General features: G+C 45.4%; 1 protein-coding gene across 5 annotated transcripts in view; it reads right to left on the bottom strand.

Moving 5' to 3' along the window:
• CHD3 (chromodomain helicase DNA binding protein 3) overlaps window positions 1–23,505 on the bottom strand; it is a 152,032-nt gene extending 128,527 nt beyond the window's left edge. For 2 of the 5 annotated variants that reach the window (XM_056570091.1, XM_056570092.1), the window contains exon 1: window positions 22,616–23,502. In XM_056570091.1, coding sequence (XP_056426066.1) covers window positions 22,616–22,892 — 277 coding nt within the window. In that variant the 5' untranslated portion in view covers window positions 22,893–23,502. Of the gene's footprint in view, window positions 1–22,235; window positions 22,330–22,615 lie in introns of those variants that run through there. The other 3 variants (XM_056570094.1, XM_056570089.1, XM_056570093.1) reach the window with 3 other exon arrangements.
• Between the last annotated feature and the right edge of the window lie 3,178 nt (window positions 23,506–26,683).

The raw sequence follows: 26,683 nt of genomic DNA, 5'->3' as shown, positions 1-26,683 counted from the left end.
CAGAGAAAGGGAGGAGCCATGGAGCTGCTGAGACAACACCCCACTGACAATAAGAGGACTACACAACTTCCTATCAGGAGAGAGGGAGGAGCCATGGAGCTGCTGAGACATTACAACACCGACAATGAAAGGACTACACGACTACTGTCAAAAGAGAGGAAGGCGCTGGGGAGCTGCTGAGACAACACCCCACTGACAATAAGAGGACTACACAACTTCCTATCAGGAGAGAGAGAGGAGCCATGGAGCTGCTGAGACATTACAACACTGACAATGAAAGGACTACACGACTACTGTCAAAAGAGAGGAAGGAGCTGGGGAGCTGCTGAGACAACACCACACTGACAATAAGAGGACTACACAACTTCCTGTACATGTATAGGAAAAGCAAAGACATCTCGTCGGCCGACAGCTATCTAATGTGTATGACCAGCTTCACCATCATGACCAAATTGCGTGGGGCAATGCAACAGCTGGCAGACATTGCTCTGAACTGCAGCTTTTACATAACCATCACCACCAGTCAATGGGCTTTCCATTTTTTAGATTATGTAACCGTAACACAAGTTGCCACTGTATGGTGTGGGAAAGAGAAAAGTCACGCTTCACATACGATACGAAAGCGTGTGTGACCCTGTTGGCATAGCAGACGTCACCATCCTGCGTGTCCTTCCTCTTCCTCATCCGTGCACTCAGTATTTTCAAGTGATTATCACAAACCTGACATAATGGAGAAAAATCCGCTAGAAGAGGAAGCTGCAGGGAAAAAAATGTAAGAAATGAAGACACAATAAAAAAATGTACTAAATTAAAAAGAATCCACAGAGCGCTGATGGCACTGCTCTCCATCTGTTGGTATTATAATTGCTTTTTTACTTCTAAAGGCAGAACCTGTAATGTATGAGGAATGTCTGAGAGCAAATGGCTGCCAGTGAGCAAGAAGGCAGCTGTTGCAAAACTACAACTCCCAGCATGCCCAGACAGCCAAAGGCTGTCTGGGCATGCTGGGAGGTGTAGTTTCACAACAGCTGGAGGCACCCTGGTTGGGAAACACTAGGTGATGAAATCGTTCTGCAGGGATATCAACCTATGTTAACTGATTGTGATCATCAGCTTCAGCATGTTTTTGCTTGAATTACCACTGACAGGAAGTTGTGTAGTCCTCTCTTTGTCTCTCCAGCTCCTCCCTCTTTCCTGGAAGGAAATTGTGTAGTCCTCTCATTGTCAGTGTGATGTTGTCTCAGCAGCTCTACGGTTCCCCCCCCCTCTCTCCTTACAGGAAGTTGTGTAATCCCTACATTGTCAGAGTGGTGTTGTCTCAGCAGCTCTACGGTTCCCACCTCTCTCCTTACAGGAAGTTGTGTAATCCCTACATTGTCAGTGTGGTGTTGTCTCAGCAGGTCTACGGCTCCTCCCTCTCTCCTGACAGGAAGTTGTGTAATCCCTACATTGTCAGTGTGGTGTTGTCTCAGCAGGTCTACGGCTCCTCCCTCTCTCCTGACAGGAAGTTGTGTGATACCCACATTGTCAGTGTGGTGTTGTCTCAGCAGCTCTACGGTTCCCCCCTCTCTTCTTACAGGAAGTTGTGTAATCCCTACATTGTCAGTGTGGTGTTGTCTCAGCAGGTCTACGGCTCCTCCCTCTCTCCTGACAGGAAGTTGTGTGATACCCACATTGTCAGTGTGTTGTTCTCTACAGCTTCCCACTCCTAGCTCGCATCTGACAGGAAGTTGTGTAGTCCTCTCATTGTCAGAGTGGTGTTGTCTCAACAGCTCCCCGGCTACTCCCTCTCTTCTGAGAGGACGCATCATCCTCTGCTGTCTCAGGCAACATGGCTGGATTATGTCTCTTAGCTCTAGCACCACCCCCTGAATGATGTCACTATCTCTGATCTGCCTGTGATAAACGAATATGTTGTTATTGTGACATTAAGAAAAGAATGACGCGTGGTTGTGCTGATCAATGCCACGGGCAGAGGAGCAGACAGGAAATGAATACAGCAGGTGCAATGTACTGCTGTGAAATAAGACATCTCTGGGCAGGGAACTGGCAGTGCTGAATCAGGGGAGTAGGCAGGATGGGAGGACTGTGACGAGGGAGAACAATGCATTCTGGGAATTGTAGTACTAAGCAACTACTCAACTAGGAAGCACAGTGAGTATGTCGCATAGGTAGAGACCCCAGACACACAAAAAAGAACAGGGACAGACAGGTAAGAAATGCTATATGCTTCTGCAGCATGTTTTTTTTCTACCTGTCTAATACCTTCACTACAGTACCGAATCCTGCACAGCACTGATCCAGAAATGAACAGCATCCTACCAGATCACATGATCTATCTACAACAGACGGCGGAATCATCCCCCACAGCACCGTCTTGGAGATGACAAAAGTTCTGCTGTATCATGTGTTACTACAACCAGTCTAGGGAGCACCCAAGTATCTAATTTCCTCTTGTCACGTGTGTACCCCCACATAAGGATACCACTTTATTAGGCATATTGTGGAAGTTTCCCTCTTTGTCACCAGCACTGTATCTTAATCCTTAGCCTCCTTTTGTCCTTCTGACTCCTTTTTTTGGCCCCAAAATTAGTCCTGCTCCCCACATCCGGCACAGAGCAGAGATGATTGGGGGTGCTGAAGCAGAGATAGCGGGGGTCCTTTGGATAGGAAATGTGTTACCAGTGTCACCTGCATTAACCTGTCGGTACCGACTGGTTAGTGCTGGTGACACTGGTGACAGAGTTCCATTAAAGGACAACTGCAGTGGTAAACATTTATATATGCCCGTGCCGGGGCCTCAAAAATAAACAAAATAAACTCATACATACCTTCCTACGAGCCCCCGTTGGTCCGGCACAGGCCTCACGGTCCGGCAGTGCTGACGTCATTCCACTTCCTGGGGACGGGGACGCCGCAGAGCTGTCGGCATATCACCGGCCGTGGCCGTGTCCCGCCCCGGTCTGTGATAGGCTGAGCCCACTGTCATGTAAGGAGCTCTGGTTGGCTTCTTACATGACAGCTCTGCGACGTCCCCATCCCCAGGAAGTGGAATGACATTAGCACTGCCGGACCGTGAGGCCTGTGCCGGACCAACGGGGGCTCGTAGGAAGGTAAGTATGAGTTTATTTTGTTTATTTTTGAGGCCCGGGCACAGGCATATATAAATGTTTACCACTGCAGTTGTCCTTTAAGCACAATTCTGATTTTGGTCAGAATAGTGAAATCAATATTAAAGGGGTACTCGGCCGGAAAACATCTTATCCCCTATCCAAAGGACCCCCGCTATCTCCGCTGCGGCACCCCAGTCATCTCCGCTCTGTGCCGGATGACTGACAATTACAGCCGCCACTCCCCCTCCATTCCTGTCTATGGGAGGAGGCGTGACAGCTACGTGACGCCCCCTCCCATAGACATGAATGGAGGGGGCATGGCATGACATCATGAATACGGACGCTTCAAGCTTCCGTGTTCCGGATGCTGCCGCTGCTGGCCCAGAGATCCCACCAATGCAGACCCCTGCGATCAGGGGATCTCCGGTAATCTTCTCTGTTAGCTTAAGCTTCGGGCACAGCTTGGGGCACGGGTGGAGCTTAGTGACGTCGCCGCTGCTGTTCTTTAGCAGCGGGACCAAGCAGAGAACAGCAGCGGCTTGGGCATGAGCTGAGCTTAGTGACATCACCGCTGCTGCTCTCTGCTGGGTCCCCCGGCTAGAGAACAGCAATGGTGACATCACTAGGCTCTGCTCCAGGCCGGAGCTGAAGCTAACGGAGGAGATTTCAGGAGATCCCCCTGCACGGGACAAGGTTGTCATCAGTGTCACCTGCACTATCTGTAGGTACTGACAGGTTAGTGCAGGTGACACTAGTGACAGATTTCCTTTAATTAAAACAGCAAATAGTTCGACTTAAAGGGGCATTCCACTATCAGGTAAAGAAGCTCCTTAACTGTCTACTCTAGATCTGAAAATCCATTTGTTTTGGGGGTCTTAGTCCTGTACTTCCCGGTAATCAGTTGCTCAGTACTACAATTTCCAGAATGCATTGCTCTTCATCACAGTCCTATAACCTAACCCCCCAGGTCCCCCCCCCCCCCCCCCGCTTACGCCCTACCAATAATACTACAGCCTGTTACCTGCCCAGAGCTGTTGCAGAAAATGTTATTTTACAGCAGACTGTCGCACAATCACTGAGGTTGCAGCACCTCCTGTATTCATTAATTGTCTGCTCCTCTCAGCAAGAATGAGCATGGTACCGCAACAGTACCACTAATAAAGTGCAACATGTGAAAACAGCCTGAAAACAGCTCATTGTTTCCTAAGTGTCCCAATAAAGATACATATGTATGTGTGTATATGACAGGGAGATGGCGATGCAGGCTGTAGGGGCTGGTCAGAGATGATGATATCACTCGGGGGAACATTAATAAGACAGTAGAGGATTGTGTGTCATCTCGGGAAAGAATAAGGAATTAGGAGCTGTAAACACCACACTGACAATACGAGGACTACACAACTTCCTGTGAGAGGAGCTGGAGCGCTGCTTAAACAAAACCACACTGACAATAAGAGGACTAGACACTATGGGGGAGATGTATCATTGCTTTAAGAGCCTTTTCTGTTGTCTATGATTTGGCGCAGTTCAGGCACAAATAGCATATTTAGTGACTTTTACACGTCTTTTGATATAGACAGTTTCACTCTTTTTGCCTACCCGTAGAACGTTTTCTTTTTGACCATGCAGCGGTCACGTATTTATCATTTGCGACTTTTGTCAAAAGTCGCTATTTTTTGCACAAAGGTACTTTTTTGGGCACAAAGCTACTCCACCTACCAGTAGTCGTGAGAATCACTTCTACCTTCCACAATTAAACCTTTAACCTCTTGTGGACGACAGCGTCCCCCCTCCCCTTCTATGACACACGTGCTCAGGAGCTGAGCGCGGGTCACAGCTGGGTGGTCCTGGCAGCTATCTGCCACCAGGACCCATCTCTAATGCCAGACATCACCGATCACGGTGATGCCCGGCTTTAACCCCGTAGACACCGCAATCAAATTTGATTGTAGCGTCTAAAAAAAAAAGTAAAAATGTCCCGGCAGCTCTATGAAAGTAAGTAAAAACACCTAACCTGCCAAATTCAGGACCCGGGAAAGTGTCTACTTCCCTCCCTCACAAGCGTCTAGATAAAGTGTATGTGGTAAAGCTTTTCCCACCACAGCAGAGCTGCGCAAAATTCATCATCCTGCTGCACCATCTTGATAAATAAGACGCACGCTAGTCAAACCCACCGCCCATATATACGAGGGAAAATAGCTCTACCGTAGACATTCTATGATATATCTGGGCCTATGACTTAACCCATTGCCCCAAATGTGCGTCTTTTTAAAATGCTGTCCAAAGGCAGCTTTGTAAGCTAAGGTCTGGGCTGGTGTAGATTTGCTGTGTTTTTGGAAGGGTTTGCAACTTTCTGTGCGACATGCGCAATTGATAAATTTGTTACCACTGCAAAGTGAAACCTGAAATTGACATTTGAAACGCTCACAGTGTTCTCTTATTCGCAGCGCCCAGGTCAGACCTGCCGACCGGGTGCACTGCGATAATGCTCCCAGCCGGGATGCGATTCGCGATGCGGGACGCGCCCGCTCGCGATGCGCATCCCGACTCGCTTACCAGACCCGTTCCCCGTCTGTGCTGTCCCGACGCGCGCGGCTCCGCTCCTTAGGGCGCGCGCGCGCGCGCCGGGTCCTTGCGATTTAAAGGGCCGGTGCGCCACTGATTGGCGCATGAGGTTTTAATCAGTACTTTCACCTGTGCACTTCCCTACTTATACCTCACTTCCCCTGCACTCCCTCGCCGGATCTTGTTGCCATCGTGCCAGTGAAAGCGTTTCCTTGTGTGTTCCTACCCTGTGTTCCAGACCTCCTGCCGTTGCCCCTGACTACGATCCTTGCTGCCTGCCCCGACCTTCTGCTACGTCCGACCTTGCTTCTGTCTACTCCCTTGTACCGCGCTTATCTCAGCAGTCAGAGAGGTTGAGCCGTTGCCGGTGGATACGACCTGGTTGCTACCGCCGCAGCAAGACCATCCCGCTTTGCGGCGGGCTCTGGTGAATACCAGTAGCAACTTAGAACCGGTCCACCGACACGGTCCACGCCAATCCCTCTCTGGCACAGAGGATCCACCTCCTGCCAGCCGAATCGTGACAATGCTTAGGCGAACGTGCAATATTTCATGCGCCAATTGTAAGCAAAAAAAAAAAAAAAAAAAAGCTCTAAATACAATGATGAATGAAATAATATAACCCTATATTGGTATGTTATATATGTCTTGGCCTGAGAGTAGATGGCTTGGCAAAAGACAAGCAGTAGATATTAGAATACAGTGACCCCTCGACCTACGATGGCCCCGACATACGATCATTTCAACATGCGATGGCCTCTCAGAGGCAGCATCAACATACGATGCTTTTTTATGTCGGGGCCATCGCATAAACGGCTATCCGACAGCGCAGACTGCTTCAGCTGCCACCGGATAGCCGTTTACGGTGCCCCGTGTGCTCCGCTGACGATCACTTACCTGTCCTCGGGGCTCCGGCGCGTCCTCTTCGGGATCCCCTGCATCATCAGCGCTCTCCATCGTCGTCATCACGTCGCTGCGCACGCCGCCCCGTTATCCAATAGGAGCGGCGTGCGTAGCGACGTGATGGCGGCGATGGAGAGCGCGGATGCCGGGGAAGAAGAGGCCTTGCCGGAGCATCGGGGACACATCGGGGACAGCGATGGAAGGCGACATCCCAGGCCAGCGGTGACGAGCGGTGACGGTCCGGAGCGGCGGGGACAGGTGAGTACAACTTCCTCTAACAGTGGTCTACAACCTGCAGATCTCCAGCTGTTGCAAAACTACAACACCCAGCATGCCCGGACAGCCAACGGCTGTCCGGGCATGCTGGGTGTTGTAGTTTTGCAACATCTGGAGGTCCGCAGGTTGCAGACCACTGTCCTATACTTTACATTGCACGGATCCCTCAACATGCGATGGTTTCAACAAACGATGGTCCATTTGGAACGGATTACCATCATATGTTGAGGGACCACTGTGCACAGCATGGACTTAGGACACTGGGAACAGAACACGGACCATAATAATAGTTATTGAGGAGTGGGACACCTTACGAAAATCATAACACACAGCAATATTTCAGCTCAGATGGCAAAAAAAGAGCCATTGAACAGAAGCGTACACTGTACCATACAAATAGATCTCTCACAAGAACACCTTCCTATTCCTCAAACATCCCCCCCCCCCCCCCAAGCATCGAATAAGGATCACAAAAAAGAGACGTCTCTGAAAAAATGGCTGGAAAAAAAATGGCCCTTTTTTCAGCAGTTTTTGCATGAAAAAAAATTCAATTTTTTCATTTGCTTATTTTTTTATTTTTTATTTTATTTTTAAAGAATGTAATTTACCAATTTAAAAAAAAATTGCTATTTTTCTGTCTGTAATCGGCTTAAAGGGGTTGTTTCCCCTTATAAGGTTATCTACTAGTCACAGGATAGGGGAATAACTAGCTGATCTCGATAAGGGTTCACACTACGTTTTTTGCCATACTGTTTTCAATCCCTTTTTTCTAAAGAAAACCTTATGGCAAAAAAACGGATGGAACAGTATGGAAAATAAGTAAACCGTATGCGTTTTTAAACTGTATACTGTTTTTAAAAGTGCATACAGTTCCGTCAGTTTTTATAGAAAAAAAAAACCATACGTTTTTGAAAATGTTGTCCATTTTTAATGGGAGGGGTCTTGGGAGGGGACTTTAGGATTCAAATGCGCATGTGCAAAGTAAAAACGTATACGCTTTTCCCGTATGGAACCGTATACATGTGAGTTTCCCATTGACGTCCATGTTAAAAAAAAAAACGTATGCGGTTGCAGTACGGTTTTTAAACCGGAGACAAAATCGTGGTCGACCACAGTTTTGACTCCGGTTTAAAAACCCTACTGCAACCGCATACGTTTTTTTTTAACATGGACGTCAATGGGAAACGCACATGTATACGGTTCCATACGGGATAAACATATACGTTTTTACTTTGCACATGCGCATTTGAATCCTAAAGTCCTCACCCAAGACCCCTCCCATTAAAAATGGACAAAATTTTCAAAAACGTATGGGTTTTTTTTCTATAAAAACTGACGGAACTGTATGCACTTTTAAAAACAGTATACTGTTTAAAAACGCATACGTTTGACTTTTTTCCATACTGTTCCATCCGTTTTTTTGCCACACGGTTTTCTTTAGAAAAACAGATTGAAAACAGTATGGCAAAAAACGTAGTGTGAACCCAGCCTAACAGGGACCCTAATTTCCTGTTAGAATGGAGCGGTGGGTCACACTTGTACGCCTGATTCATTCTCTACAGGAGCCACAAATAAACAGCCACAAAGGGAGTCTGGGGGTCCCTGTTCTCGGGATTTTAGGGCTGCCCAATTGGTCAGACCCCGTGTAATCAGCTTGTTATCCCCTATACAGTGGTCCCTCAAGTTACAATATTAATTGGTTCCGGGACGACCATTGTATGTTGAAACCATTGTATGTTGAGACCAGAACTCTATGGAAACCTGGTAATTGGTCCTGAAGCCACCAAAATGTCATCCAAAAAATAGGAAAAAGTGAGGATTAAAGAAAAATAAGTAGATAACTAATATAGATAAAGCAAATCCTTATATATAAAAGTAATAAAGATCTGCTGGGAGCTGTAAATCACTGTCTAGGTCAGTGTTTCCCAAGCAGGGAGCCTCCAGCTGTTGCAAAACTACAACTCCCAGCATGCCCGGACAGCCAAAGGCTGTCCAGGCATGCTGGGAGTTGTAGTTTTGCAACAGCAGGGGGCACCCTGCTTGGGAAACATTGGTCTATGTAGAGGACAGGAGCTTCTTCTGGGTCCTGTAGAGGACACACAGTGTCCTAAAAAAGTAACATGGAGCCGCCCTGACCTGGTGTCCAAAGGAGAAGCTAACCCTGGTACAGGTAAAGAGTACAGAACATGTAATACCTCCCTGTACTGTAGGGGGCACTACCAGACACCAGTCAGTGCATACACTTCAGTAATACAGGTAAAGAGTACAGAACATGTAATACCTCCTTGTACTGTAGGGGGCGCTACCAGACACCAGTCAGTGCATACACTTCAGTAATACAGGTAAAGAGTACAGAACATGTAATACCTCCCTGTACTGTAGGAGGCACTACCAGACACCAGTCAGTGCATACACTTCAGTAATACAGGTAAAGAGTACAGAACATGTAATACCTCCCTGTACTGTAGGAGGCGCTACCAGACACCAGTCAGTGCATACACTTCAGTAATACAGGTAAAGAGTACAGAACATATAATACCTCCCTGTACTGTACGGGGGCGCTACCAGACACCAGTCAGTGCATACACTTCAGTAATACAGGTGTTTTACCAGTGAATGTCCATTCTGATTGGTCAGTTCTTTCAGCCATTGACAAGTTTCACAGATCTGGACTGTCTGTACTAGAGATGAGCGAACTTACAGTAAATTCTATTCGTCTCGAACTTCTTGGCTCGGCAGTTGATGACTTACCTGCATAAATGAGTTCAGCTTTCCGGTGCTCCGGTGGGCTGGAAAAGGTGGATACAGTGCTAGGAAAGAGTCTCCTAGGACTGTATCCACCTTTTCCAGCCCACGGGAGCACCTGAAAGCTGAACTAATTTACGCAGGATAAGTCATCAACTGCCGAGCCGAGAAGTTCGTGACGAATCGAATTTACTGTAAGTTCGCTCATCTCTAGTCTGTACATTGTATGTTGAGTCTGGTTTCAACTTACAATGGTTCAGAAAAGATCATTGTATGTTGAAACTATTGTATGTTGAGGCCATTGTAAGTTGAGGGATCACTGTACTTCCAATAGCATATCTCCAGAGAACATTGGTAGATGAAATGTTTTTATGGACTGTTTTCATTCCAGTCATTTTTTTAAAAAATTTTTTAGCCATCCCAAGCAAACATCGAGACAACCTTGAATTCGCGTTGTTGCACTATGGGGGCATTTATCATGTCTGTATCTAGTGTAAACAGCGGTCAGCAACATTTTTGGCCAAACACCCACATGTTTCAAGCAAAAACTTTGAGACTTTTTGGTTTCACAAATTTTTCTACAATTTATCCCTGTAAGGCTGGGTTCACACTACGTTTTTGCCATACTGTTTTCAATCCGTTTTTCTATAGAAAAACGTATGGCAAAAAAAGGATGGAACAGTATGGAAAAAAGTAAACCGTATGCGTTTTTAAACAGTATACTGTTTTTAAAAGTGTATACAGTTCTGTCAGTTTTTATTTAAAAAAAAAAAAAAAAACATACGTTTTTGAAAATTTTGTCCATTTTTAATGGGAGGGGTCTTGGGTAGGGACTTTAGGATTCAAGTGTGCATGCGCAAAGTAAAAACGTATACGTTTTTCCTATATGGAACCGTATGCATGTGCGTTTCCCATTGACGTCCGGAGTCAAAACCACGGTTTTAATGCAACAAAGGGGACCTATTGGTGGAGGGTAAATCCAATATTATTAACATTTGACCGCTAAGTGGTCACTAAGACCCTATATTTCCCACCCAATATAAAACTTAACGTTTATTGAGCCAAGATTAAAATAACCTCACACATATTGATCCATAATCCATTGATTGGCATGACACTGCATGCTATCTTAATTGAATTGAAAAGATAGATTGTGGCTGCAGTCCACAATCTATAGTGTGAGACAATTAAAAATCTAACACATTGCCCGCCCGACGTTTCGCCACAGGCTGTGGCTTTATCAAGGGCTAAGAGGCAAATGGCGTGCAAACAAGCCTTGCAGGGGTTTATATAACCTCCTGTCTCTGACATCATTGAAACATGTCACTTCCTGTATAATCATGACATCTGATTGGTCACAATCCCATGCAAACTATTGATTGATCGCTTCCTGGCCAATAGAATTTAGACCAGGATGCATCCTGCTATATTCACTTGATTGACAGCATTCTTGACCAACCAGCAGAGTCCATTCATACTTCTAAACTCCTTATTGGTGCCGGAAGTGTCCACGTATGTGCGCCATTAATCCTGCGCTAACTGATAGACTCCCAAACATCCACGGTTTTGACTCCGGTTTAAAAACCGTACTGCAACTGCATACGTTTTTTTTTAACATGGACATCAATGGGAAACGCACATGTATACGGTTCCATACGGGAAAAACGTATACGTTTTTACTTTGCACATGCGCATTTGAATCCTAAAGTCCCCACCCAAGACCCCTCCCATTAAAAATGGACAAAATTTTCAAAAACGTATGTTTTTTTTTTTTTTTATAAAAACTGACGGAACTGTATGCACTTTTAAAAACAGTATACTGTTTAAAAACGCATACGGTTTACTTTTTTCCATACTGTTCCATCCGTTTATTTGCCATACGGTTTTCTTTAGAAAAATGGATTGAAAACAGTATGGCAAAAAACGTAGTGTGAACCCAGCCTTAGCTAGGTGTAACTTGTAGTGGAAATCTAAGCAAGATTTCTGAGTCTGCCACACGGGGGCAGCCTCACATGTGCCTGGATTTATCAAAAGCTTTGACCCTCTTTATAAACCCAGTGCAATCCAGACTGCCATATGTAAATCCCCCATCTCTATGCCATCGGCTCGTTTAATCCTCTGCCAATGAGACTTTTATTCTCCACTACCTCGGACTGACCCAGGTAATCTGAAGCACTCTCTAATGACTTTGGTGTTTGGTTGACCCAAGTTATATGTTGCACTTCCTGACAAATTTGTTAGAATCTAGGAGCCATGATGCCGCACATCACCCCACGTTACGCCATGCAACATGAATGTCGTTAGTGTCACCTCAAAAGATTTCTTTGTTCTATCTTTTCCTGAGGAAAGCTGGATGACAACCTGTATCGCTGTCACCATGTGTGTCATTAAGCTTTCCCAGACTCCTGAATGGCAAATCAGCTTCTCTGCTAGTCAGAAGTCTGAGAAAGTTGAATGACACACATGGTGAAACAGATATCAGGAATACCAATATGGCGACAAGGACTTCCCTGCCAAGGCGATTTCCATCTGCTCCAATCCTATGTTTGGCCCTTATGCCTCTGTGACCCCCAAATGGTCCGCTCACATCTCCGGCAAATCTTTTCCTAACACTTCTCCGTGAGGGACGATCCCAACTGGTCAGTGGTGGAAGGTGAGCCATGGAACATAGTATATATAGACTTGCAATGAGGGGGCGGGACGTGACATCACGAGGGGGCCGGGCTATGACATCACAAGCTCCCAGCGCCGGCTCCAGCGTTCGGGAGTTTGTTCCAAACGCTGAGCAGTGGAGTACCCCTTTAAGGACCAGAGCATTTTTTGCACATCTGACACCTCACTGTCACTTTAATACTACAGAGAAATACTACCTCTGCTGTCCATTTTAGGAACTGTCCACAGCAGCATATGTTTGCTATGAGGATTTTCTCCTACTCTGGACAGTTCTTAAAATGGACAGCGATCTTCACTGCTGCCTCTGAGGGTGCCGCCGCTGCCTCCACTTGCCTGCCACCAGTCCCCAGTCCCTGATGCCTGCGGCGGTCCTCAGGTATGTGCCACCCGTCCTCCACCCCAATTGGCCCTCGCAGCTCTCGGGGTCATCTTCCCCCGCTCTGCCCGGACTGCTAGGGGCAGGCAGAGCGGGGGTTCTGAACTTGCAACCCCCCCAGTCAGCTGAGACAACGTGATTGGTCATCAGGGACCAATCACAGTGGTCGCTGACCAGGACTATTCACAGATGCTTCTGGGGGGTGCTTGCAGAAGTTGTCTCCCACCGGTAACAGCTGGACTTCTGCCTGTTAACCCGTGCTATGCCTGAATGACATATAAACGGCAGGATGCGCAAACTACCTGCATAACCCGACATTTATATAAGTAATTCTGCGGGAAGGGGTTAATAGCTCACATAGCATCTGCAGACGACCAGACCCCAAAGTCTATTAACCAGACGATCCTGCGATCGGAGACCTTGTCTCCATCAACATAACAAAAACCCAAAACACAGTACATTTCATTATTATATTTTTGCCAAAATCAGGCAGAGATTTTGTGAATCTACGTGGGGGCGATTTCCACTACAATTCTACATGCAAAAATCCCCTTCATTCCCCATACAGCAGCTTATAAGGCAAAGGTAAGTTAACGCTTCCGTTGTGCTCCGACCTTTTCAGGGTCCACTGGGCTCTTTTTGTTTGTGCCTAACGAAACCTGGACTGGTCATGAGTACCGCTGACACTGCTGGGTGACGATGGATCACATTGACTTAAATGGGGTCTGTGGGGTGACCAGTATTTTACAGGAGTTGTGCAGAGAGAAAAATCTCCCTCTACTGGAGCACAACGGCGGTGTGAACGGGCCCATACTTACGGATTTACAGAGGAACAGAAGACTACCTTGTTTTTATGCACATGAGACTTTTTTGTTGTTTTTTTTGGGGGGGGGGAGGGCAATTATGCAATTAAACAATTTACATATTATTTGACTCTAAAATATATATATATTTTTTTTGTTTGTTTGTTTTTATGTATGATGAAGATCAGGAGGCCTTAGTCATGTGTCCTTGAGATCTGCCATGCTAATTCATTATTTAATCTATTATCTAAGACCCACGTCCTCTCTTTTAACATGAAAAGAAGTAGATAAGGTCAAGGCCCCCACCTCTGCTGTGACAAAATAATTATATGATCTTAATTCAAGACGTGGTATTAAGAAAGAAAAAAAAAAAACATTGCCACTAGTGCTGGCCGGTATACTGGCATGAACCGGATAAAGTTTTTTTTTTTTCTCCCACGGTATGGATTTTTGCCCATACCGCTATACCGGTCAGGCCCCTCCCCCACCCTCCGGATGAATTGTAGAGCGTGGCGCCCTCACTTGTCCCGGTGTGCTTCTCTGGCCCGATTCCGAGAGTCCGGAATCGGGCCACAGAAGCTAATCCATTTACTGTGTCCCCCCGCTGCGCCTGTCAGCCAGTGTCCCCACGAGCACGATCAATCCCCACCGCTAGCGGGGTCCCTGTGCCCACTAGCGGTGTCAAATGTGCCTCCCGCGAGCGCTACCATCACCGCTAGCGGGGTCCCTGTGCCCACTAGCGGTGTCAAAAGAGCCGAGAGCGGCTCTGTTCCCCGTCCCTGTCAGCTCTCAGGGTACGGGAACAGATTTAAAAGCCTCGCACGCGGCTAACGTAGTACTGCCCTAGGAGCCTAGCGTTAGCCCTACACTATTTGCGTAGTACATGCACAGTACTACGTTAGCTGCGCGTGAGGCTTTTAAATCTGTTCCTGTACCGAGAGCTGACAGGGACGGGGAACCGAGCCGCGCTCGGCATTCTTGTGACACCGCTAGTGGGCACAGGGACCCCGCTAGCGGGCTGGGGGGGGGCGACAGGCGGTAATACCATGACACCGCGATAATAATAAAAAAATACCGTGATATTCATTTTAGGCCATACCGCCCAGAACTAATTGCCACCCAATTTTTTAACACCAGGAAATGTTTTTGCCTATATATACTGCTGCATAGACTATTATTATAGAATAATGTAGAGGTTCTAGTGTATGTCTTGTGCTTTCCTGCTTTATCTGATGTAGCAGATTTAGCCATACTGACTGCAATTCAATCGCTGAAATGATTTTCTAATGCTGCCTACATTTCCCATGAATCCTCTGGCTTTCTAGAGAGAGGGGGTGGAGTCTTATCACTGCATCTGTTCATCTAATTAGGCTCCTGGTGCCAGGTAAACTGATTAGACTTATAATTGGTTTGAGGCCAGTTCACACTAAAGGCAGTTTTTGTGTTTTTTTTTTATTTATTCAAAGTGCATCCTTTAGAGAAATATTGTAATGAGGAGAAAGTAATTGGACTTCAGTCAATACTGAGCTAAATTTGGGGAGCAATTTGGGGAAACTCCCGAAAAATAAAAAATAAACACGGCAAAAAATACAAAGTGTGAGCACAGCCTCAGTAGAGGTGTACAACAGCTATATATTCTGATCCCTTAGAGATAACAGTAGTATACGGATAGAGTTGGAGGGGAGATCTATAACTATTATATATCCTAATCCCATAGAGAAACAGCAGCAGTATACAGATAGAGCTGGAGGGGGGTGTATAACTACTAAATATCCTGATCACATAGAGATAAAAGCAGCAGTATACAGATAGGGGGAGATTTATCAAAACCTGTGCAGAGGAAAGTTGTCCAGTTGCCCATAGCAACCAATCAGATCACTTCTTTAATTTTTTAGAGGCCTTTTAAAAAAAAAATGAAAGAAGCGATCTGATTGGTTGCTATGGGCAACTCAGCAACTTTTCTTCTATGTTTTGATTAATTTCCCCAATAGAGCTGAGGGGAGGTTTATAACTACTATATATCCTGATCCCATAGAGACAGCAGCAGTATACAGATAGAGCTGGGGGAGGTGTATAATTACTATATATCCTCATCCCATGGTAGAACTGAAGACATAACTACTATAGGGATATACTGTATTACTGTGATTAGGCCAGTGAAGAGGGGGCAACCAACATAGATTATGTTCACATCTGTATTGGTGCTCCGTTCATGGAGCTCTGTCCATTTAATTAGCAGGACCTGAGCGTCCAAAAAAAAACGGTAGAAGCAGTAATTTTTTGTCCGGTCAGATACTGCTAAATAAACGGACACCTGACAGAAACAAGGCTGCCCCCATTAAAGGGGTACTCCGGCGCTAAGACATCTTATCCCCTATCCAAAGGATAGGGGATAAGATGCCTGATCACGGGGGTCCCGCCGCTGAAGACCCCCCGTGATCTTGCACGCAGCACCCCTTTAGAATCAGTCCCCGGAGCGTGTTCGCTCATGGTCTGATTACTGGCGATCACGGGGGGCCGGAGCATTGTGATGTCACGGCCCCGCCCCCGTGTGACATCACGCTCCGCCCCCTCAATGCAAGCCTATGGGAGGGGGTGAACACGCTCCGGGGACTGATTCTAACGGGGTGCTGCGTGCAAGATCACTGGGGGCCCCAGCGGTGGGACTCCCGCGATCAGGCATCTTATCCCATATCCTTGGGATAGGGGATAAGATGTCTTAGCGCCGGAGTACCCCTTTAAAGGAAATCTGTCACCAGTGTCACCTACACTAACCTGTTGGTACCAACAGGTAGTGCAGGTGACACTGATGACAACGGTACTTACCTTGTCCCGTTCCATGCAGAGGATCTCCAGTTATCTACTCAATTAGCTTCAGCTCCGGCCCGGCTTGGGGCACAGGCGGAGCTTAGTGATGTCACCGCTGCTGTTCTCTAGCAGTGGGACCCAGCAGAGCTCACTAAGCTCTGCCCATGCCCCAAGCTGATGCTGTTCTCTGCTGGGTCCTGCTGCTAGAGAACAGCAGCGGTGACGTCACTACGCTACGCCTGTGTCCCAAGCAGGGCCAGAGCTGAAGCTAATGGGAGAGATAACCGGAGATCCCCTGCACGGAACGGGACAAGGTGAGTACCATTGTCATCAGTGTCACCTGCACTACCTGTCAGTACCGACAGGTTAGTGCAGGTGACACTGGTGACAGATTTCCTTTAAAGTCAATAGGAATCGTCTGTGTTCGTTGTGCAATGAACCGTCTGGCTCTATTTTCCGGCCCCCAGAGCCTTAGACGCAGATGAGAACAAGACGCAGATGTGAACAAAACTTTTTTTTCCCTTAAACTGGCTCAAAAAATGTCTTAATCTTACTCCCCTGCCCTGATCCTACTGTCTGGATGGTCAGTGCTGAGTGTCTGAGCTGGCCATGAAGAGGAAACCGGAAAGCCATCTGGACAACATTGGCAGGGGATTAGGGCAGGTGAGTATAAGCCTAAAACAAAAAAATGAATTCACCACAGGACAACTCTTTTAAGCTCTGTTCACATTTGTGTTGGAAACTCCATTAAAAGTCTAAGTTGCATATTATGTCATATTTTACAGGGTGAATAGTGCAGCATGCAGTACTATTCTTCCTGCCAAAGATACAATGTCAGCACCCGTCAGGCGCAGTTGGTACCCATCACAAACTATGTTTCTCCTATGAGAGAATTATTTACTTTTTTTTAACTTTTCCTGTTAGGCTACGAACAGACACAACTTTTTTTTTGACGTTTTTTGGCTGAAAAAAAAAAGCTCCCTGATTTTCTATTCCATGGGATTTTTAAACAGTGTGTATTAGGATAGGCATTTTATTTGTGGCCCCTCCTTTTTTTTATTACAAGTCATGCGATTTTTTTTTCATCATTTCACTGAAAGATTTTTATTGAAGAATTGGGGGGACCACTAGTAAAAAACAACATACTTGCACACATGGTAGGTTTTTTTCCACCTATAGAAGTCTATGGGAGGAAAAAAAATGCTGCAATATTTTGAAAAATTGAACCCCACACTACTGTTGGGTGAAAAAAACATAGTTCCCTATTGAATCCCTGCCAACATCTGGCCGTATAATTTTTGGCCCCCAAAAAATGCCATGCGCTGGGAATAGCCTTTTATTGGAGTGTTTTTATTTTTATTTTATATATATATATTAAAACTTTGTATCTGTTTACAGGCTAAGGCTATATCCAAACTGCTTTTTTTAAATACTTTTTTGTGTTCTTTTACGCAGTTTGAACACAAGTGGCGATCTATGACTGGGCACACGTCCCCATTTACACTCAGAGGTACACAACCACTTAATGACAATTATTAAAGCCATATAGCCAATATTAACTGCAATTATGCAAATAACTGTAAAATTGTTTATTTTTTTTTACCATGATTTAGGTACTGCTAATTTAAGCAGCAGTAACTGGCCCCTTTGGCCTAAAACTGCCCCATGTAAAAAGCTCTTAAGAATCTATTTTTGGACTACAATACGAGCCCAGCACCTATAAGACCCTTACATTGTTCACAAAAATGATCAGGTTCCTGTCATGAACCAATGAAGCCATTTTTTCACTGCCTTATTCTTTTTAAATCTCCCGCTCACCACATTGCTCCAGAATGCACAGATATAAATCTGAGGCTTTTGCAATAGAAAGGTCTGGCAGTGATTATCAAATGCCGGTGGAACCCTGGGGGAGAAGAATAAGCAAGACGGAGAAGCAGAGTCTGTAATAAAACTGAGGGGGGGGGGAGAGAGAGGGAGAATATTGGCTGATATCCACATTAAGACTCCATACAGAGTACGGTATTTAAAAAAAAAAAAACAATCCTTGAATTCAACAGTTCCCAGACATGATCCAGTATTCTGCAGATCACAAAAGGTTAATGAACGATGCAGTCTCTTCAAGGCCGGTGACAAGTGTTGTCTACCACTGAACGGTGTGATATGACTGAGCAGACCACAGAACAATATGAAAAATACTGCAGGGATTGCGATATTAATGTTCCAGGCAAAGTAAAGCTTAAAAGCAATTAAAACATACAGCAATAATCTTCCAACCTGTTGCCAGTATTGTAAAGACAGAACACACCCAAATATTTAGCAAAATGGATGCAAAAACAATTCCCTCAAGCGCTGAATGCCTATTAGCCTACAACGGAGAAAAAGACAGGTGGCTGTACACTCATTTCACTTATTTACTGTAAGTGTGTGTGAGTATACATACATATATTTTTTTATTATTATTATTTTCTTTTTTTTTCTTTACATATTTATGTAATAAGTTAAGTAAAAAAAATGTAATAAAACAGCATTCATTTAAATATACATTGCTTTACAACAAAAAATTAGGCCGGCTTTATCGGAATATGGACGCATTTTTGTGTCTGCATTAAGGCTGCAAGTCCCTGATCCAACCAGGGATCTGATGAGCAAAACTGACAGGTAGCAGTTTTGGGTATCAGACTGGTGGTTGGACTGGGACTGGGGTCCGTATTAGGGTATGTTCACACTGCGGAAACTCGGCGAGCGGAATTCCGCGAGCGGTGATTCCGTCAGGCGGCCGCCTCCGAAAATACTTCGGCGGTAGGACCGCGGGGCACTGCGCCTTTACCACTGACTAGCAGTGCTCGCGGAATTCCGTGCATAGAATGAACATGTTCTTTGCACGGAACAATTTCAGCGGCGGAATTTTCCGCCGCTGAGATTCCGCAGTGTGAACAGGTCTCGCGGAAGAACCATTCACATTAAAGGTACAGTTCACTGCGTGGAATTCCGCTCTCAGAATTCCGCGGGAATTCCGCAGTGTGAGCGTACCCTAACACTCATGTAAAACTAGCCAGGCAGATGTTTAGCGACAGAAGACCCCACTGAAGTCAATGTAATCTGCTGCTTAAACCAGCCACGGGAAACCTGCAGCGCATGCGCCAGTGTGAAAGTACCATACCGTGAACCTACTGGCATGGATCTTTTTTTGTTTCCTAAAGGGTACGTTCACAAGTGCATATTCTTGCTGCGGATCTGCTGCCGATTTGCTGATGCAGATGTTGCTGCCCATTGACTTCAATGGGTAGCATAATTTGCTACAGAAAATCTGCAGCCAGAAATATGCACATGTGAACATACCCTAACAAAGTAGAACAGAATAAACAGCAGCGGTGAGGACCTAGTCTAATAATAACAGACACCTACATAAAAAAAATATATTAAAAAAACAATAATAATCCAACCTAACCACAAGTAGTGATATCTTTTACAGGGGCCCAGCAGAGTAGGCCCTGCATTGCATGCAGCTGCAATACTCAGACCTCTAGCGGTATTACTAAAGCAGGTTAAGGCCATGTTCACCTGTCAACAAATTTGTGGAATGTCCGCCCGGAAAATAAGGGCAGGCATTCCATAAAGAGCATGTTTTGCCGGTGATAGGACTGCTCAGAAATGCACCATCTCCATAGACTGTGATTCATTTCTGAACGGATTCATTCTGAACATGTTCATTCTTTTGGCGAAGACAGGAACCCAAATTTCCGCTGTGTACACGGTGCAGCAGAATCTCACTTAATACATTCCTACAACCGAATTTCCGAGCAGATTTTTTCCGCTCTGAAATTCTGTTGTGTGAAGATAGCCCTAAGGTCCTTTAACATCGGTCTGTTATCTGCTGATTAAACAGGTACCCTGCTGCTGAGTGTTTGGAACAAACTGTTCAGAACACTGGAGCCGGGAGCTTGTGACGTCATAGCCACGCCCCCTCATGTCACGACACGCCCCCTCAATGCAAGTCTATGGGAGGGGGCATGATGACTGTCACGCCCCCTCCCATAGACTTGCATTGAGGGAGCATGGCGTGATGTCATGAGGGGGCGGGGCTATGACGTCACGAGCTCCCGGCGCCAGCTCCAGCGTCTGGAACAGTTTGTTCCAAACGTTGAACAGCGGAGTACCCCTTTAGGCGTTCATAGGATAAAACTGGAACATGGAAAAGGGCCAGCGATCAGCCAACAAACTAGAAAATTCTCGTTTGTCGATTGATCAGATTTTTTTGCAAGGCTAGGTGCACACTGGGACACCACCTCTCGCATACCGGCCTATATAGTAACGCATGCCATTCATTTCAATCGACAAATAAAATCACCCAAACTCTTGACTCTATTAAGCCATTTAAATAAATGCCAACCACTGCCCTGCGTTATAGTATACTCAGCATCCCGTTTTCAGCAGGATGCCGATGGATACATCTAAGGAGAGGTGTATTCCAGTGTGAACCTAGTCTAAAAAAGAAAAAAAAATTATCATAAAATACATTATAACTTTTTTGTTGTACACAAAAGCGTAGTTCTGTACATTTTTGCATACAGCAAAATTAAGCGTACTGTAACGTAAACAGTGAAACGGCAAATAACGTGGTGTGAACGCATCTTTACAAGGGCATTTCGAGTCTTCTTTGTTGTACATGGACAGAATACAGTTCCTGCAGAATAAGACGGGGTTCACACTGTGTTTTTGTTTACATTTAACCCAACAAACTTGGAAAGGAAAAAAGGTGTATATGTTTATGGATCCTACGACCAGGTGCCGCTGTATGCCTTCTATTTTCCATTAACTTTATACGTTATAAAATATATATATATATATATATATATATATATATATATTAACCGTAATTTATAATTTTGGCAAACACAGTAGTTTACTATGTATCTGCATACAGCAAAATTAAACAAACTGTAACAGAAACAGTGAAACATAGCCAAAAAGGTAGTGGGAACCCAACCTTACAAGCGCATTTCAAGCCTTCATAGTTGTACATGGACAGAATAAGGTTTATGGTAAATAAGGGTTGGTTCACACTCATTTCTGTTTAACAAACCTGAAATGGGGGGGGGGGGATTTTAACATTAACGGATGCTAGAAACAGAATAACTTTTGAAAGGAATGTTTCCAATTTTTCACAGGTTACAATGATAGAAAGGCAGATAGTGATACCTTCTACTGAACCAAACAGAACATATAATGCACAGATAACACTCCCATTTCTAACCGAGGGGGATACCTAAAACTGCGTCTTTGTTTGCGTTTAATGTATAAATTTTTTAAGAATTTTTTTTTTATATGTTAATATATGCCGCTATATGCCATCCACTTCCTACTGACTTACATTACAAAAAATGAAGGACCATAACGTAGACTTTTTTTAGCCATAGACAACAGGAAAAATAAACGTACCATAGCAGAGACTGTGAAACGGAGACAAAATGCACAGTGCGAATGCAGCCTTACAAGCGTATTTCGAAGCTCCATTGTTGCGGAGGACAGAATACGGTTTGTGGCGAAATTTCACAGTATTTTAGCGACATAATTTTTTGTATACCACAATATTAAACATAATATAATGTAAATAACCCATCCCAAGTCGTGAGGGGAATTTTTTGCTTTTGTTTGGCATAGTGGACTACATTTTTGTATATCACAATATTAAACCTACTATAATGTAAACAATGAACCCACAATAACTCATGAGGTGAATTTTTACAGTTTTTGTTTGGCGTAGTGGACTACGTTTCTGTATACCACAATAAGAAACTCACTAAAATGTAAACAATGAACCCACAATAACTCATGAGGTGAATTATCAGAGTTTTTCTTATCACAGGTTACATTACCAATATTTTTATACCAATGGCAGACAGTGATAGCTTCTATAGAACCATACAGGACATATAACTCACATATGACACCCTCTACTATACCTAAGCCCACCTATTGTCCCCCAGAAGCCATTAACCAGACGACACACCTTGAAACAAGCACAAAACACACAGACACATACGAACGACATGCTAAGAAAATGGCGGGAACACACTGTGGTGTCATCCTATTTAAAGGTGAAGGGACAGACCACACCACTGAGAGGAGGAGGGGGGGTTGAGGTGGACACAGGGGGGCTGTCGTCACCAAGTCAAATAATAAGGGGACACTCGGCTCTAGTCCCCTCGCCCCCCCCCCTCCCTCTATATGCAGTGAGACCGTCCAACGGTTAATGCGGTGGGTTAGCATAGAGGGGGGACTTGAAGCCGCCCCCGCATTCTAGTCCCCTACTCCCCCCCACCACCTCACCCCGAGTCGCTCCCTGTTTTTACCTGCGGCGGTGGCGACGGTTGGCGCGTCGTCGGTTTCAACGCTCCCCGGCTCCCTGGAGGACGTTGGCGGGAAAAGAAGGCTGGGGCTATGGCGAGTCGGTGTCGCCTCAGGCTCGTTGTCGTCGTCTTCTCTTTCCTCCTCCTCTCCGTCCTCTTCTTCTTCATCATCATCATCCTCTTCCTCCTCCTTCTCGCCGTCCCCTTCTTCGGACACGGCCATCTCCTCTTCTTCCTCCTCGCCTTCTTCTTCTACGTCCCTCAGCGGGGAGGAGGACATCGGCCCCGGCCGCTTCTCAGGCTCGGTTTCCTCACGGTAAAGTTTCCTGACAGGAAAAACTGCGAAAAAATCCGAAAATCACCCAAAAGATGACTTTATCCGACGGTATTGGCGACAATTCTCCTCAGAAAATTCCTCACAAATCATAAAAAAAAATTAGGAGGGGGGGGGGGGGTTAAAAACATCAACACAAAAGAGGGGGGGTGAAGAAAAAAAATCTGATTTTCTTTTTCTTTCTTTGTCCAAAAAAACCTCCTGTTTTGTTTGTGATCCAGCACAAAAAAAACATTAAAAAAAAATCCTAAATCTCAACACCCCCCCCTCGTCTTACTTCCCCCCCTCCTCCTTTTAAGAAAGTTAGAAGGGGTTAAAAAAAATTCAGGAAGAAAAAAAAAGTCTTGAGAGGGGTGAGGGAAAAAAATCTGTAGTAAGAAGAATCAGGGATTTATTTTTATTCAGATCAAATAGGAAAGTTGACAGGGAACCAAGATGGCCGCCCCTTCAATTATTATATGTAAAGTTAAAAAAAAAAATAATAAAATGAGGCTGTGTGAGATATTTATAAACCTTCCTCATCCCTCCCCCACCTGAATCACACAGCAGCTACTCCCCCTTTTTTATTAAGACCATTTCTATTATACACAGCAGCCTCTCTCTGGTGAAAGAGCTGCACAAAATGGCTGGGGGGTGGGGGGGGACACGGCCGACACAAAAAAGTATAAAAAATATATATACATAGATATAGGTTATGATAGGCATATAATAATACATGGGTGTGGCTATGTCAGGGTAAGGCCAGACGGATGGAAATGTGCAGTCAAATAGGAGCTGGCTTAGAAGAAGGGGGGGGGGGGGGGAGAAGTGTTAGCAAAAAAAAAAGAGAACACTAAAATACATAAAATCCAGCTATTTAAAAAAAAATAGTTACAGACAAAGGTGGAGCTTTCACAAAGCTGATTTCTTTTTTTTTTTTTGTTTTGTTTGCATTATATCTTTTTCTTTTACATATGTGTTATAATAATAATCTTTATATAGCGCCAACATATTCCACAGCAGTTTACAGCAGCTTCACATAGTTACAAACTAAATAGCAAATTTCAAAGAAGATGGAGTGAGGTGTACTGAGCACAAGAGCTTACGATCGGTGAAGAAATGGGAAGGGATACGAGAGGGGTGAGGGTCCCGGTTCACAAGAGCTTACAATCTTATGAAGGAAATAGGGGGGGGTGGGGCTAAGGACCCTGCTCATAAGAGCTTACAATCTAGGAGGAAACTAGTGACACACGAGTGACAACCCTGATCACAAGAGCTAACAATCTAGGAGGAAATGGGAGACAAGAGGAGTGAGGATCATGATCACAAGAGGTTACAATCTATGAGTAAATAGGGGGACATGAGTAGTGAGGACTATGATCACAAGAGGCTAAAACCTATGAGGAAATAATGAGGACCCTGCTCACAAGAGCTTACAATCTATGCGGAAATAGGAGTATACAAGGGTAGTGGGGACCCTGCTCACAAGAGCTTACAATCTATAAGGAAATAGGGGTACACAAGGAGTGAGGGCCCTGCTCACACGAGCTTACAATCTATAAAGAAAAAAGGAGACAAGAGGCATAAGGCCCATAAGGTTCACAAGAGCTTACAATCTATGAGGCAATAGAGAGACTCAAGAGAAGTGCGGGTCTTGCTCATGAGAGCTTAAAGTCTATGAGGGAAATAAGGGGACATAAGGACCCTGCTAATAAGCGCGCACAATCTATAAGGAAATAGAGGATGCACAAGAGTGACAACCCTGATCACAAGAGCTTACAATCTATGAGGAAACGGGTAGACGAGGAGTTAGGGCACTGCTCACAAGAGCTTAGAATCACACTGCGGAATTCCACGCAGTGAACTTTACCATTAGTTTGAATGGGTCTTCCACGAGACCCGTTCCCACTTTGGAATTTCAGCGCCGCTGAAATTGTTCCGCACAAAGAAAGAACATGTTCATTCTTTGTGCGGAATTCCGCGAGTACTGCATAGCTGTCAATGGTGACGGCGCAGCGGCCTGCGGTTCTACCGCCGAAGTATCTTCGGCGGCGGCTGCCTGACAGAATCTCCGCTTGCGGAATTCCGCGAGTGGAGATTCCGCAGTGTGAACTTACCCTAAGATGAAATAGGAGACACAAGAGGAGTGATGGCCCTGCTCACAAGAGATTACCATCTATGAGGAAATAGGAAGACACAGGCGTGAGGGCCTTGCTCACAAGAGTTTACAATCCATGAGGAAATAGATACAAGAGGAGTGGCGATAAGTTATAGATCACGTGAGGTCCGGCCGCTGGGACTCCCCCGCGATCACCTGGATGGTGCCCTGGCAGTCCACAGGGAGGGGACGTGTCAACCCCTGCACAATGCAGCAGCCATTACACCCCCTCCATGGATACCATAGAGATACGTGGAGGGGGCGTGTTGGCCGCGGCTTCCTCTGGGAATCGGCGCACCCACTTCCTGAAGACTGCCAGGGTGCCATGCAGGAGATCACAGGGTCCCAGTGGCTGGACACCCCCCACGATCTATAACTTATCCCCTAGCCTTTGGATAGAATGATAAATTGTATTCCACTGAAGTACTCCTTTTATCGAATGTGTAAACCACCATCTATAAATTAGAGGATCAGCCTTTCCTGACAAAATAAGAGAGTTCGGCCAACATTACAGTTATAGTGCTGGTGAACCTGATTACAATCATGTATCACCTGGATCCATGGTCCGGTTACGGAGATAAATGCAGTATAAGCTAATCTGGAAATGGCGGGCTTTGCACAATTATGGTGGAACTCTGCATAACCAGCTGCCCTGCCATTAACCCCTCTGCACCCTTATGCCGCCCACCCCACGGTCACAGTGGAGAAGGCGTTTAATAAATATTAATGAGATGGGCTGGCATATCGGTGCAGAGGGGATGGAAGCTGGGCATGCCAGGTCCCATCTACATTACACAAAGCAGGCCATTTCCAGATTAGCAGTGCCGGTTAATACAGCACATATCGCTGGACTATAGACCCAGATAAGTGTTACCATATTGTAATCATGTTCACCCACTCTATCACCCCATGTATATCTGGCAATAAGTTTTTGTGTCTGGGGAGTAGCCTGATATCTCTCATGCCTGAGCTGAACTAGTATGAAAAAAAAGGTATCCACTGCTATTAGGGACCTATGTGTTAAAGGGGTACTCCGGCCCTAAGACATCTTATCCCCTAACCAAAGGATAGGGGATAAGATGTCTGATCGTGGGGGTCTATCATGCCCCCTCCCATAGACTTGCATTGAGGGGGCTGGGCGTGACATCACAAGGGGGCAGAGTCGTGATGTCACGATACTCCGGCCCTGTGGTCGTGAGGCTTCAGACACGGAACGATCATTGCTTCATGAGACAGGTGGGTACTGCATGAGAGATTGCGGGGGTTCCCAGCGGCAGGACCCCCAGGATAAGATGTCTCAGGGCCAGAGTACCCCCTTTAAAGGGGTATTCCGGTAAAAAAAATTTTTATATATCAACTGGCTCCAGAAAGTTAAACAGATTTGTAAATTACTTCTATTAAAAAATCTTAATCCTTTCAGTACTTAGGAGCTTCTGAAGTTAAGGTTGTTCTTTTCTGTCTAAGTGCTCTCTGATGACACCTGTCTCGGGAAACGCACAGTTTAGAAGCAAATCCCCATAGCAAACTTCTTCTAAACTGGGCGTTTCCCGAGACAGGTGTCATCAGAGAGCACTTAGACAGAAAAGAACAACCTTAACTT

Source organism: Hyla sarda, chromosome 4, assembly GCF_029499605.1.
Source record: "Hyla sarda isolate aHylSar1 chromosome 4, aHylSar1.hap1, whole genome shotgun sequence".
Taxonomy (NCBI): Eukaryota; Metazoa; Chordata; class Amphibia; order Anura; family Hylidae; genus Hyla; species Hyla sarda.
The sequence above is the reverse complement of the archived record's forward strand: the minus strand, read 5'-3'. Positions and strand labels throughout refer to the sequence as shown.